Source organism: Xenopus laevis, chromosome 4S (assembly GCF_017654675.1).
Source record: "Xenopus laevis strain J_2021 chromosome 4S, Xenopus_laevis_v10.1, whole genome shotgun sequence".
Lineage (NCBI taxonomy): Eukaryota > Metazoa > Chordata > Amphibia > Anura > Pipidae > Xenopus > Xenopus laevis.
In genome coordinates, this window is record NC_054378.1 from 79,342,527 (window position 1) to 79,357,706 (window position 15,180).

The 15,180-nt window shown below is 36.4% G+C and overlaps 1 protein-coding gene across 4 annotated transcripts in view; it reads left to right on the forward strand.

Annotated features, from left to right (window-relative positions):
* LOC108715629 (ras-specific guanine nucleotide-releasing factor RalGPS2) overlaps positions 1-15,180 on the forward strand; it is a 117,487-nt gene that overhangs the window by 33,329 nt on the left and 68,978 nt on the right. For all 4 annotated transcript variants that reach the window (XM_041561506.1, XM_018260958.2, XM_018260959.2 and 1 more), the window contains exons 2-7: positions 720-860; positions 4,294-4,401; positions 4,714-4,764; positions 8,274-8,357; positions 12,939-13,028; positions 14,481-14,573. In XM_041561506.1, the coding sequence (XP_041417440.1) occupies positions 807-860; positions 4,294-4,401; positions 4,714-4,764; positions 8,274-8,357; positions 12,939-13,028; positions 14,481-14,573 (480 nt within the window). In that variant the 5' untranslated portion in view covers positions 720-806. The remainder of the gene's footprint in view (positions 1-719; positions 861-4,293; positions 4,402-4,713; positions 4,765-8,273; positions 8,358-12,938; positions 13,029-14,480; positions 14,574-15,180) is intronic.

A 15,180-nucleotide genomic window follows, 5' to 3' on the forward strand; every position in this document is an offset into this window, starting at 1 on the left:
TCACCAGCATGTTTGAGAGATGTTTCTTTTTATAAGTTAATTGAAAACCCCTTGACATCAAGATTATAAAATAAGCTCATTTTGAATAACTATTTTGAAAAAAGTCTCCCTAGGCTATATAATATTTGTAAACCTAAACCCATTAGGACTTTTTTTAAAAAAAATGCGTTCTCTAGCAATAAAAATAGTGTATTCAATTAACATTTTAATGTATTAAAATGCAGATATTCTTGCCCATTTTAAGCAGTTATAATTTTAGTGATTTCCTATTTCTCTGTTTTAATGAAAGTTGTACTTGACTGTGAAGCTGAAGAAGCATTATGTTGACAGCAAAACAATCCTTTGAGATTTCTTCTAAATTCAATGGCTTGTAAGCATTCTAGATAATAAATATCTGTACCTCTACTTTAAAAAAAAAAAAAAGAAAAAAGTCCAGGACTTCTGCATGCTACCACCAGGTGGGGCTGTTGCCCTGCTTAAGGAGTTTATTGTGTACAGTTTTCACTGATTCATAGCTCATACACATTTCTTTGCTTAAATCGGTCTCATTCCTAAAAGTTAATTTTGAATGTAAATATTTTAGCAAGTACATGTGATCTGCCCTGTTTTGGTATAACTAAGAGGCATGCAGTGGATTTTTTCCGTTATCTTGTAAAGTCAATGATGCTGTAAAATTGCAAGTATAAACTATGTGATGCCATTGTGTCTGTTTGGTGTAGGATGAAGCTTTTGTTTCCGTGGAGATGAAATTATCAGCACCTTGCAACACACGCAGAGGAGGAGGAGAGCACTGATGGTGCAGAAGAATGGACCTCTTGAATGGCCAGTCCACCAATTCTTTACCGGCTACTGCTTCAGAGGTAAGGCCCCCCACATATAATTGTGATTTCATTCACAGTAGCAGCACTAGATACGTAATCCATTCAGGACAATGACACATGCTGCTATTTGACACTGTGAAAACTCTGAAATCACATAATCGCTCAAAAATGCAGAGCAATGTGTGTCATTGCCTTAAAGGGATACTGTCATGGGAAAAAAAATTTTTTCAAAATGAATCTGTTAATAGTGCTGCTCCAGCAGAATTCTGCACTGAAATCCATTTCTCAAAAGAGCAAACAGATTTTTTTATATTCAATTTTGAAATCTGACATGGGGCTAGACATATTGACAATTTCCCAGCTGCCCCAAGTCATGTGACTTGTGCTCTGATAAACTGCAATCACTCTTTACTGCTGTACTGCAAGTTGGAGTGATATCACCCCCCTCCCTTTTCCCCCCCAGCAGCCAAACAAAAGAACAATGGGAAGGTAACCAGATAGCAGCTCCCTAACACAAGATAACAGCTGCCTGGTAGATCTAAGAACAACACTCAATAGTAAAAACCCATGTCCCACTGAGACACATTCAGTTACATTGAGAAGGAAAAACAGCAGCCTGCCAGAAAGCATTTCTCTCCTAAAGTGCAGGCACAAGTCACATGACTTGGGGCAGCTGGGAAATTGACAAAATGTCTAGCCCCATATCAGATTTCAAAATGGAATATAAAAAAATCTGTTTGCTCTTTTGAGAAATGGATTTCAGAGCATAATTCTGCTGGAGCAGCACTATTAACTGATGCGTTTTGAAAAAAAACATGTTTTCCGATGACAGGATCCCTTTAAGGATATTCTTCCTTGTAATGTTGTGTTGAGATATCTTATTTTTCTTATCTGAGTGTGGCACTTATTTCATAACTTTTATGGGAAGCACGTGTCCCAAAATGCAGTCTTGCTTTTTAACTTTGGGGTAAGTGTTTAGATACTTGAACCCTGGGTATTAGACAGGCTATGAAGTAGACTGCTCAGTGATAGTCCAATTGGGCTCCTCCATTTCCATTAACCTGGCTCTCACTGATGGACATCACTGGCCTTAGTTCTAACATTTAAATATACCGTAGCTCCTTAACCAAGATGGCAGCCGGGTAGCTTTTCATATGGTACATAACTGGTGCTGACATTTTCATGCAGTTGCAGTATTGATCATGTTGCCATTTCAAGCCCAGTACTGTATGATCCACAGTCCAGCATTAGACTTAATCTAACTAAGATTCAGTGATGGGCTACACAGAAAGTGACCATATGTAACCGTTAGTAAACTTTGAAGCCAAGTCCTATGTAAAGATAAATATTGCTTGCCATATGACTGATGTTTTAGATCCTTTCTCTAACTAAAACTACACAATATTTGCCAACACACAGTTTCATGTGGTCGTTGAAATTGCCCATAAAAAAAAGAAGCTATCATTCCCCCCCCCCATATCCTTCCACTTTGGGCCATGTTCCAGCTGCTGAATGCAGAGAGGGAATGTTCAGTACGCGCCACAAAATGTGATCTCATGCTTATTATTATCCTTTATTTATTTAGCACTGGCATATTTCCCACCTCTACAAAACTGCACAGTTTATATTTCATACGAAAACATACAGCTAAAATATATTTCTTATAAATATTTTACCTTGAAGATTTTATTCTTTCTTAATCATGAACTTAAGAAATCTGCATATGACAAAAGTAAGTGAATCTTTAGGTTTATGATATAATTTGAAGGTGAAATCAGTCAGGTGTTTTCAGTTTCGTTCAATGGGATGACAATCAAGTGTAAGTCAGAGACCCTGTTTTTTTTAAAGAACCAGGATCCAGCAAAGCCTAATCACACATACAATACATTTCTGGATGTGTATCATGGCATAACAAACATGGTGTCTGAGGATCTCAGATAAAGAGTTGTTGATGCCAAAAAAGCTGGAAAAGTTTACAAGAATATAGAGAAAATAGAGTTTGGACACCAACAGTCAGACAGATTTTGTAGAAATGGAGGAAACGTGACCGTTTTTACCCTACCCAGAAGTGGTAGACCATCAAAGATAACTCCAACTGAAAGTCGTCCGAGAGGTTACAAAGGAATCCAGGGTAACTTCTAAGCAACTGAAGGCCTGTCACATTGCCAAATGTTGCTCATGAGTCTACCGTCCGGAGAACACTGAACAGCAATGGTGGGTATGGCGGAGTAGCACTCAGAAAGCCACTGCTCTACCCCAAAAATATTGCTGACGTCTACAGTTTGCTAAAGAGCATGTGGAAAAACCAGAAGGGTATTGGAAGAATGTTTTGTGGATGATGAAACCAACATAGAGGAGCGTTACATAAGAACCTTATCTTATCTGTGAAACATGGTGGTGAGATTGTTCTGGTTTGGGCCTGTTTTGCTGCATCTGGGGTTGGATGGCTTGCAAACAATGATGAAACAAATTCTAAAGAAAAATGTCAAAGACATCTGTCCATGAACTGAATCTCAACAGGCATTGGATCATACAGCAAGACAACAATCCTAAACACACAAGTTGTTCTACCAAAGAATGGTTAAAGTAAAACAAAGTTAATGTTTTGGAATGGCCAAGTCAAAATCCTGAACTTGTGATATGTTTTGGAAAGGCCTAAAGCGAGCATTTCATCTGAGGAAACCCACCAATATCCAAGAGCTGAAGATGTATTTTATGGAGGAATGGGCTAAAATTCCTGGGCTAAAATGTGCAGGACTGATCAATAGTGACTTCAAACATTTAGCTGCAGTTAGTGCAGCACATGGGGGTCACGCCAATATACTGAGAACACAATTCGCTTACCTTTGCCACATGCATATATGTTATTGGATTTTTTTCAATAAATACATGACCAAATATAATAATTTTTGTTTAATATGATTAGGTTTTCTTCATCTACTTCTAGGATTTGTTTGAAAATCAGATGATGTTTTAAGTGACATTCATATAAAAATGTACAGAATTTTAGAGTTCACAAACATTCACATACCACCGTATATCTAATTAAAATTATACAAATCAAATCTCTCTTTGGGATCAGTATATTTGCATGCTTATAACATACGCTTATAACAAATCTACCTTAAGGTTTGCAATATGGACATGCTTTCTGTGGAGGACTGCATAGCATTTTTAAGTGCCTGCATTAATCTGAACAGTCCTAGTACTATTCTGTATTAGTCAGTATTAAGCTAGTTATTATCCTCATAGCAGGCCGATATCAGTCTGAACTGCCTCATACAGCCTACCTAGCTCTGGAACTGTTCTGGTGCCTCTTTATAAGCCTTTGCATTTGTCATGTGCAGTAAGCACACAGATACTACATAGATTCCTCCACATACAATATGCAACTATTGCAAACATGTTCTGCTTTTATTTAAACTGCGTTAAAACGGCTTTTGGATTTACATGAGTGTTTTTTCTTTAACAGAAGAGCAGCAGTTCAGAGTCATTAAGTGACAAGGGCTCATCGGAACTGAAAAAAAGCTTTGATGCAATTGTGTTTGATGTTCTCATGGTTACACCAGAGGAATATGCTGTAAGTGACCACTAGCCCTCTGTATGTACACTGTATGGACACTGTAGTCTCATATTGAGCATAAGCACATAATAAGTTGAAAACAATAGTAGTAACTTTTGGCACTGCTGCTTATTATGTCGCATGATGTCCTCTCATTTCTTAAAAATTTCTATTACCAAAGAAGCATCATTTTAGCTGTAGCAATGAAACAATTTGTATGCTGTTCCAGAATTCAGTGTGTTCAGGGTGTGACTAGCTTACAGGTTCGAAGAATTTAATTACATGTTAATAATCATAACAAAAATAATAATGCCTTTTCTTTTTTTGCAGGGTCAAATAACGGTAATGGATGTCCCTGTTTTTAAAGCTATTCAACCAGAGGTGAGAAGTTTATTAGAGATCTATTTTAATGTTTAATGCTTAAGGTAACCATAGACGTAACAATTACAATCTTTCCTGCGACCACTGCTCTCAGGAAAGATTGTTTGTAGTCAATTCTACCTATCATTGACTACTGGGGAACTAGGTTAAAAGAAGGGAGGCGAAGCGGTAAACTATTGACGCATATTTTCTTAAACTGTTCTCTGATAATCCGCAAACATTCAGCGGTATCTTTCCTCACCTTCCACCTACAGTATATGTGGTTTTTAAATCTTTGTTTTTTAAGGCTAAAGGCCTACACTGCACATATTTGTGAATGCCAGTGAGTCTGTATATACTTTGGTTTGGTTTGCTGTGTAGGCATTGCCTAAAGAATTATTGGTTTTTAAAGTAATGATTGAAGGTGAAGTTTTATTAGTCATTATTACTCAGCCAGATCATCTGAACTGGTTTTCATGAGTTTGCGGGATGGGGGCCTCCAATATTTCTCAAAAAATATTGAGATTTTGTTTTCCTTTGAATTAATGGACTAATATTTAGTTTTGTAACCACTGTTTGCACATTAGTGTTGCATGGAGTCTACCAACTTCTGGCACCTGTTACATTCCACGATTCTTCTGCATTTCTTGGTTTTGCCTCAGAAGCAGCATTTATTCATGTCACCCCACAAGTTTTCTATTTGATTAAGGTCCGGGATTGGGCTGGCCACTCCATAATGTCAATCTTGTTGGTCTGGAAGTAAGATGTAATTCGTTTACTGGTGTGTTTGGGGTCATTGTGTTGTTGAAGCAACCATTTCAAGGGCATTTCCTCTTCGGCATAAGGGCAACATGACCTCTTCAAGTATGTATTGAAACTGATCCATGATCCCTGGTACGCGATAAATAGTCCAGACACCATATTATGAGAAACATCCCCACATCATGATGCTTGCACCACCATGCTTCACTGTCTTTACAGTGTTTGGGGGTCATCTGACAAACTGTCTGTGGCCCCTAGAGCCAAAAAGAACAATCTTGTTTTCATCAGTCCATAAAATGTTGCGCCATTTATTATTAGGCCAATCAATGTGTTCTTTGGCAAATTGTAACCTCTTCTGCTCGTGTATTTTTTTTTTTTTTCAAGCAATTGGACTTTGTGGGTGGCTTCTAGCCAATAGTTTGGCTTCACATAGGCAACTTCTAATTGTAACATTACTCACAGGCAACTTCAAATTGTAACAGTACTCACAGGTAACATTAGACCTTCTTTGATCTTCCTGGAGCTGATCATTGGCTGAGCCTTTGTCATTTTGATTATTCTTCTATTCATGTAAATGGTAGTTTTCTGTTTTTTCCACTTCTTTCAGGATTTGGTTGCCATTTTAAAGATTTGAGATCATTTTAGCTGAGCAGCTTATCATTTTTTGCACTTCTTTTTATGTTTTCCCCTCTCCAATCAACTTTTTAATCAAAGTAAGCTGCTCTTCTGAACAATGTCTGGATGACCCATTTTACTCAGATTTTCAGAGAGTAATACACTATAACCAGCATGCACAACATTTGCTGCCTTCCTTCCTTAAATAAGGACCGTCATTGACACACGTTTTTTCACAGAATGAATGACCTCACTAATTGAACTCCACACTGCTACTATTTGGAACAAGCTATTATTATTTTGAACAAGCCTCCATTATTGATTCAATTACACAGAATCAGCAGCATGCATATCATGACTGTTGGGTCTGTTGGTTTTCTATTACTTAGGTTGGCTGGCCAAAGCAGTTGTAGTAACAAACAGTGGTCTGGGAAATATTCATTGTCGGCACTGTTTCTATTGTGCTCGTGTGTGTTTAAAGAAAAATAGACGACTGTATTGTAACTTGGTATGTTTCCCCAAAAGCCTGCTTTGAAATGTTTATATGGTGAAGTTCATGACTGCTGTTCAGTGACTCCCATTTATCATTACATTAAATACAGTTCTGTACTTAGTACTTGCAAATGAGGACTGTTTTAGTTCACCTTGTAGCATTCTAAATTTTTCCAGACATGCAGCCTCTTTTCTCTCACACTTCATTTGACATCTCTTAAATTCCAACTATCAAATGGTTTATAAGAACATTATTCTTTGAAATGATCTATACACTTTGGTATTTGTTTGAATGGGATCCTTGTGGTATTTTTATTAAAGCAGATCATCATCAAGGTAGTTTATCTGATTTTCTAAAATATTATCATTATTGAGTGAATTTAACATGTAAATCTATTTTCTATGCAGTAGAATCCAGATTACAGTTTAACTGTGCAGCAGTGCGATCTTTTAATTCTGTACAGTGCAATCCATGCTACATCCATATATTCATAGTACAAAATGAAAATTACAATTTAATTTCTTATAAAAAAAAACATGTTAATGATACAGTTTTAACCTGACACAGGGACACAATGGTTAGCACCTTGTAGAACTGAGGACCAGGGTTTAATTCCGGTTAATCAAAAATATTAACAAAGAGCAAAATGTATTTCAGGCATTTTTATGGCTAAATGAAAGGCATCTGAGGCAAAGAATGCTGTTGGGACTCCTACATTGTGTCTCTGACACACATTGTTAAAGGGATTCTGTCATGATTTTGATGTTGTTGTTTTTATTTCTAAATTACGCTGAAAGAGTCAGCACTAGGATGGAACTGCTTTCTGACAGGCTGTTGTTTTTTCCTACTCAAAGTAACTGAATGGGTCATAGTGGGACCTGGATTTTACTGTTCTTAGATCTACCAGGCAACTGTTATCTTGTGTTAGGGAGCTGCTAGCTGATTACCTTCCCATTGTTCTGTTGTTAGGCTGCTGGGGGGAGGGGTGATATCACTCCAACTTGCAGTACAGCAGTAAAGAGTGACTGAAGTTTATCAGAGCACAAGTCACATGACTGGGGGCAGCTGGGAAACTGACAATATGTCTAGCCCCATGTCAGATTTCAAAATTAAATATAAAAAAGTATGTTTGCTCTTTTGAGAAATGGATTTCAGTGCAGAATTCTGCTGGAGTAGCACTATTAACTGATGTGTTTTGAAAAAAAACATTTTTTCCCATGACCGTATCCCTTTAAGGTTGTGTTGCATTTTAATAAGGACAATTGGGATAGCAGTGTGGGTTCCATAGATCAAAGTCTGCAGAGAATTGTCTGGGGTCATTACAGTAAGCCATAGCTTATAGTCTTAGATTTATCCAGGGATCCTCAACTTTTTTTTTAACCAGTGAGCTATATTCAAATGTAAAAAGATTTAAGCACAAGCATGAAAAAAAATGGGAGTGCCAAAAGATATTTATGACTCGTTTTAGACCAAAATCAACCCACTAAACAAAAGTGTTTTAATAATGTAGCTGCAAAAGGACAATGGGAATTTGTACTTGTGATATAATATCATTCAGAATATTGTTCATTATTTCTAACGCAAGGTTTATGTTTCATGGTCTTAACTGCAAGTTTTTCACATAATAGTCAATAAATCTAATTTCCTTTAATTTTCTCAGGAATTATCAAGCTGTGGGTGGAATAAGAAGGAGAAGTACAGTTCCGCACCCAATGCTGTGGCCTTCACAAGACGCTTTAACCAAGTCAGTATATTTTTCTGGTTTTCCTCAGAAACCTCTAATTGAAACCTTTGTTTAAGTGTTGAAAGATAACACACAAGCATATATTCTGTCAAATAATATTGTATTTACAAAAGGTCAAGATCATTATACACTTGGATAATTTCAATAGTCCTAAAGCTTTGTATTTAAAAACATAAAAATAAAAAGGCAGAAAATGATATGCACCCTTTTCCCCTCATTGAATGCCATTGTAAATTAATAAACATTTGTGTTTTGAGCTGAAATCGCATTTGGTGCACAGAAAAGTATATTTCTCTTTCCTTAGAGGGATACATGCATCACAATTAACTCCTTTTCCTCAGCAGGCTGGTGGGCACTTGGGTCCGGGTAAATCACTTACTTTTACCTTTATTTTCTACTGTTTTTTACTTTTTATTGCATTGCCCTGAACCGTAGGATAGTACATGGGGGGGGGGGGAGATTCCTGTTCTGCAGGTGTTTACCATTGGGGTTGGTGTAATATATTGTGTTGGTGTAGTCAGCCAAATGTTAAATCCTTAGTCATTTCAGGATCCAATTCTGAGAATTTGATAGATGGGCTCAGGTTGTCAGAACAGATGCAGGTTTTTACTCTTTGTCTTATTTCAAAGAAAATAACTTATGATGTGAATGTGCCAAAATGTTTGCAGGGAGCTATGCACATTATTCCTTCAGTCAGATCCATATTAATGGGATACTGCGGTAGGTGCCCTTTGAAACTGTGCAGCTCTTGCAAAGTTTCAAAGTTGCAAAGTAAGTGATTTACACTGACCCAAGTGCCCACCAGCCTGCTGAGGAAAAGGAGTTAACTTAAATTCTTCGTCATTTCAGGATCCAATTCGGAGAATTTGATAGATGGGCTCAGGTTGTCAGAACAGATGCAGGTTTTTAATCTTTGTCTTATTTCAAAGAAGATAATTTATGGTGTGAATGTGCCAATGTTTTTGCAAAGAGCTATGCACATTATTCCTCCAGTCAGATCCATATTAATGGGGTTCTGCGGAAGGTGCCCTTTGAAACTTTGCAGCTCTTACACATTTAAAATAAACGAAGGTAAACCATGAAACGAAAACAAATAAAGGCAGATTTATCAAAATATAAGTTCAGATTTTAATAAATAAATAAAAACTCAACCACGTTCTATTCATTCCTATGGGATTTTTAGAAGGATATTTATCAGTGGTTGAAAATTAGAACTCACAATTTGATAAATATGCTTGCAAAAATCCCATAGGAATGAATAGATCATGGGTGAGTTTTTAAAATCTGAACTTACATTTTGATAAATCTGCCCTTATTGTTCTTACATAACCAAAATATCTAACACAAAAAACTTACTACTACCATATCACTTTACTGTAAATGGGAAATCAGACTAGTGGTTTGCAAAGCAAAACATTCAAGAATGCATTTAAGAAAATTGGTAAATAAACAAAGAAGACAAAAGAACTCCAGAAAAGGTCTAAAAATGTTTATAGTCAAATACTGGGGTGTGGGCACTTACCCAAACTCATACTGAGTGTCTATATTGGATTGTGGTCTGGCAAAGCTCATTCAGACATGGGACAGATAGAGAAATATATATTAATAAATGACATCCACTAATTATGCCACAAAACACAAATCAAATCTACACATACTTGGCATTTCTGTAAATAAAAAGTCATCTGAAATTAATTTGTGGGATTTTTCTGCAGCTACTCATGCTATATGGAAAACATCCAAAGTGCAGTTGCAGAACTCTGTATATGGAAAATCCCCACTTCTATGGATAGCAAGCATTTGTTTTTTTCCTGGAAATCAAAGCTTCTGGAGCTCTAATTTATGATGGGGGACTCTCAAGCTAAAAAATAGCAGACATGCTATCTTATTTAAAAACAAGTGCAACACTTCAACACTTTCAAACCTGATTTTCTTTTGCAACATTTATTACATTTAGTAAATAGAAGTAAATAATAAACCAATAAAAAGGATTGTAAAGTAAGATTGCGTTTTAGGGTTTAAATACTGTCCGGAAAGTGCTGGGCAAAGGCTAAGTCCAATTGTTTAGAGGGCCAAGCAGGCAGCTACCCACAGTTTCCCTAGCTTCATCAAGACAATATTGCTTAAAATGGTCGTTTTAATTGATGGACAATTTGTACATTTAAACAAGGGTTTCTGGATAAGCTTGGTCCTACGATAATAAAAAATCCCTTTTACTACAGTAAAACCTCAAACTTACACCCCCTGATGTAAAGTTTTTGTTTTCCCTCATCTTACATTGTTTTTTTGTGGTCCCATCTATATTTTATGCATTTCTGGTCCCCAAAAATGTAAGATGGGGATTCCACTGCATGTTGCTTTGATGTGTACTCATATCTTGAACCTTCTACCTTTAAGCAAATGCTATACAATAGATTTAAAGTCCTACTTTCATTCTATTTTTCCTGTATAGGAATGTGTGGGTATCTCTTTAAAGAATTGCTGGTGCTATACGTTGTGTTCGAATCTATAAATTAACAGTTCCGTCACCAATGTGATATGTCTCTGCAGGTTTCGTTGACTGGCCACTTTGTCATGTGAAATTGAAACCAAATCTACAAACGTCTCTGCTTAAGCTTAGAGTAATGCCTTTGTAGAGGGGCCAATAAAATTAGCAGAAGCTGAATTTGGCAGTTTCCTTATTTATCATCTCTCTTGTCCAAAAAAGAAGCTGGACTTTTAGTTAGGACCTTGTTTTTCTTCAGTGTGGTTGTGTAACATTAGTGTTAGTTCAGCACAGTCATTCTGCAGCACCACAGCAATAACCACTGATTATTCTGCAAAGGCTGAAGCAATGCCATTAAATACTTCTTTTCTTCCCTATCTGTAGTTACTATTTTTTTTTTTGGGAAACTGTAGACTTTAAGGTGGAGAAAAACAAATGAACGTTCTAAGGAATTTTATTTTCGCCATGTGCATGAATTATCAGAGCAAAAAGGCATGCTATGGGCCACAGTAAGCCTGTCTCTTACTTTTCAGGAAATTATAATTCCTGTTTCAAGTCCCTGCTTCCAAGAATAACAGGTTTTATTGCTTTTGACTTTTTTCAACTTTCCTAGATACTTTAAAAAAAAAAAAAAAAAATACATCTTGCGGTTATAAAAATGCATTGGAACATATATGTGAATGTTTATGAAGGAATAGGGATTAAACCCTCACATTCTTGCAACAAATTTCCAGACTATTTCAAGTCAAATGATATAAGTTTCCACAATGGAAAGCTAGTTACGGCATGAAGTAGTGTGCAGCAAAGGGGAAACTGGGCCTTTGGTGGAATTGTCAGTGACCTGAATGAAAAAGAGCAGTACGTTGATTTTTTTAAAAATTTTTTACATACACTACTTGCAATTAAAATGGCTCCCTATTCACTTTAAGAGGAATTGCCTGAAGGTGTCTAGTGCTGCCATGTGACCGTAACTTTTTGCTCTGAATATGCAACACTGGATATTTTGAGCAATAAACTCCTGTCACTGACCTCTCTAAATGACTGCAGGTGCTATTTTCATTTAAAGACCGGTCAAAGGGTTTCGTTCCTTTCCAATGTAGCTACAAATGCTCAAAATCAGCCTATGTGCCATTACCCTTAAAGAGCTTCTGACCAGCAGTGTTATCGTCTTAGCTTTCATTCTTCAAGCAGATATCTGTGATTACAAATTTATTCTGGTGTGGTATGTTACCCAAGATCTTTTATACTCCTCATTAAAGGGGAAGTTCACCGTTAACTTTTAGTATGTTTTGGTAATTCTGAGCTGCTTTCCAGCTGGTCTTCATTCTTTATTTTGTAATGTTCTTGACTTTTTCAAATGGGTGGTCGCTGACCCTGACCACCAAAATAATATTGTTCTGTGGGTCTGCAGTTTTATTACTGTTGTTGTTATTATTATTATATTTCATTACCTATTTTTCTACTCAGGCCCTCTCCTATTCATATTCCAATCTCTCATTCACACCACTGCTTTGTTAATTGGGTAATTTGGACCCTAGCATTCAGATTGCTGCTGAGTTCAAGTGCAAATTGCAATCTGCATCATACTAAAAGTTAATTTAAAGGTGAAGAACCCTTTTAAAGACATTCTTATATTATTGAGTTTTGCACATCTACGTGTTTTTATAGCAGGGTAATGTCATACTAGTAGATTTAACAGTTGTTTTGTAGTACAGGTAATGGATACGTTATCCAGAAACCCATTATCCAGACAGCTGTCTCCCATAGAGTCCATTTTATCCAAATAATCCAAGTTTTTAAAAATGATTCCCTTTTTCTGTGTAATAATAAAACAGTACCTTGTACTTGATCCCAACTAGGATGTAATTAATCCTTATTGGAAGCAAAACCAGCCAGATAATGAAAAGATCTTTTAAAAAATCTCTACATCTATGGAAAGCTTTACTCTAAGCACCGAAGAACCAAGCCAAGATGACCTTATTTTCTTCCTTTTTTTTTTTTTTTTTTAAAGAACAACAAAATGACATATTGTGTTGATATAACAGTGTACTGCTTTTTTATTGTTTGTGCTCATTCCTATTTTGTTTTCATTACAGGTGAGTTTTTGGGTAGTTCGAGAGATACTCCATGCACAAACACTAAAAATTCGAGCTGAGGTTTTGAGTCATTACATTAAAACTGCCAAGGTGACTATTCTCTCTGTCATTAATGTGTGTGTGTGTGTGTGTGTGTGTGTGTGTACATAAATGAGATGAAGGCACTGCTTACCTCATCCTAAACTGAGAATACCCACATATAAATATTTGCCTCTAACACATCATTTGGCAGCACTTCAGGACACAGTTAAATACTTCCAGACGCCCTGTGTGTGAAAGAATGTGTTGCAGGGGTTCTAATATACCAGCTACACAAATGGTTTAATGTGTTACCTTGTGTTTAGTGCTAGACTTTTTATTTACAAATGGACAGAGATTTCATCCTGTTCTACTGAGTTTTAAGATTTTGTGTTTGCCACGTGATGTTAATTTGGGACCATAGCTTTCACATCAGTCATTTCACAAAAAACCTGTAAAATGTATCCTTATAAATAGCGATTACATGACATTTAAATATGTCTAATGTAAGACAGTGTATATTCTACTTAAATATAATAAGTCATGTATGAGTTTGGAGTCTGCAGCCTCATGCCTTTACATGGTTGCAAAACGTCTCAGTGGCTTATGTTACAATAGCTGGACCATTATTCACAGTGTATATGTTCTGTGTAGATCGTGTTTGTGGCAGTAGAACAGACAGACAAGTCCATATTTTTTCTGCTAAATTGTTCCTGCTGTGAATTTATACAATTTATTTATAAACTATTTGAATGTATTTATACAATATGTATGTACAGTATGTTATATATTCATTTAATGTGAATTTTATGCACCAAAAATATTTATTTATGCTCCCAAAATTATTATGAGATTTGGCTGAATCCTGTATAATTCATGAAGTATTTAACCGAATCCCAAATCTAAACCCTAACTTGCATATGCCCAAACCAAGCCCTATATTCTTTGCATTCCTGTTTATATTACAAGGAATTGTCAGAGCTCCTCAACTCAATATTTTGTTTATATATCTCAATTGGAAGAACAATTGTATCTTTTCAATAGGGTACACTTGCAAATAGCACCTCTAATGAATAATAGCCAACTCACAAAGAAAGTCTTATATTTCTTCTTTGGGGGGGATACATGTAAATGATTTTCCTTTTTTTTTTTTTTTTGTAGATAAAAATTATTTTTTTAATGAAAATGTAAACACTGTTATTAAAGCTGCAAAAAAGACATGCATTATATTGTTAAACATAAATACCAACTTCCCCATGCCATTCCAAGATCTTTCACACCCTCACTGGTAAACCCCACACTCTCTTCCCATGCAATATGGGCATGTCCCTGAAAATACAGGATGGCTGGACAGTATATTGAATTCCTATTTAGCTTCTTGTCAACACTCTCAGGTTTTCTATATTGGAACACATTATTACTTTAAAAAGGCTGAGCCTAAATCAATATTGTACTCATTTGGTAAAATAAAAATATACTTATTTGAATACAATATTCAATTATATATGTGTCTTTTATTTGTAGAAGCTGTATGAACTAAACAACCTCCACTCTTTAATGGCTGTGGTGTCTGGGCTTCAGAGTACTCCAATCTATAGGCTTACCAAGACATGGGCAGTAAGTACCCTTCTGTAAATAAGCTCTGATATAATGCAAGGAAGGCTTTTGATTGCTTATTGTTTCCAGCTTAGGTCCTCTGATGAGCAAATGGTTTAAAAATGCAGCACTTAAGGGCAGAGACACACGTGGAGATTCGGGGACATTTAGTTGCCCGACAACAAAATGGCTCTTCTTCGGGCGACTGATCTCCCCGAACTACTTCGCTAAAATCGAAATCGCCGGTGGATATAGCCTGCGTGAAGGCATTTCGCGGGGAGATTAGTCACCCGAAGAAGAGGCGATTTGTTGCTGGGCGACTGAATCTCAACGTGTGCCTCTGCTCTAAAGACAACAGATTTTAGTTCATTTGTGTGGACAACTTTATGGACTAACAGAGGATCCTCTGGTGGTTTCTAAGGAGCTGTTGGGAGACTGCTGGAAGACATTGTCAAGAGTTGCTCTTCAGAACAGAAATTCAGAAGTAAAATGAGTTGCTTTCATTGCAGGACCACATTTTCCTAAAAACATAATGCAGGTTTAGTCATGTTGAAACAGCATTATATTGGCATAAGCAATTTCAAAGGAGCCACACGTTTTTGAATGGCCTGTTAAAGCAGTATTCGAT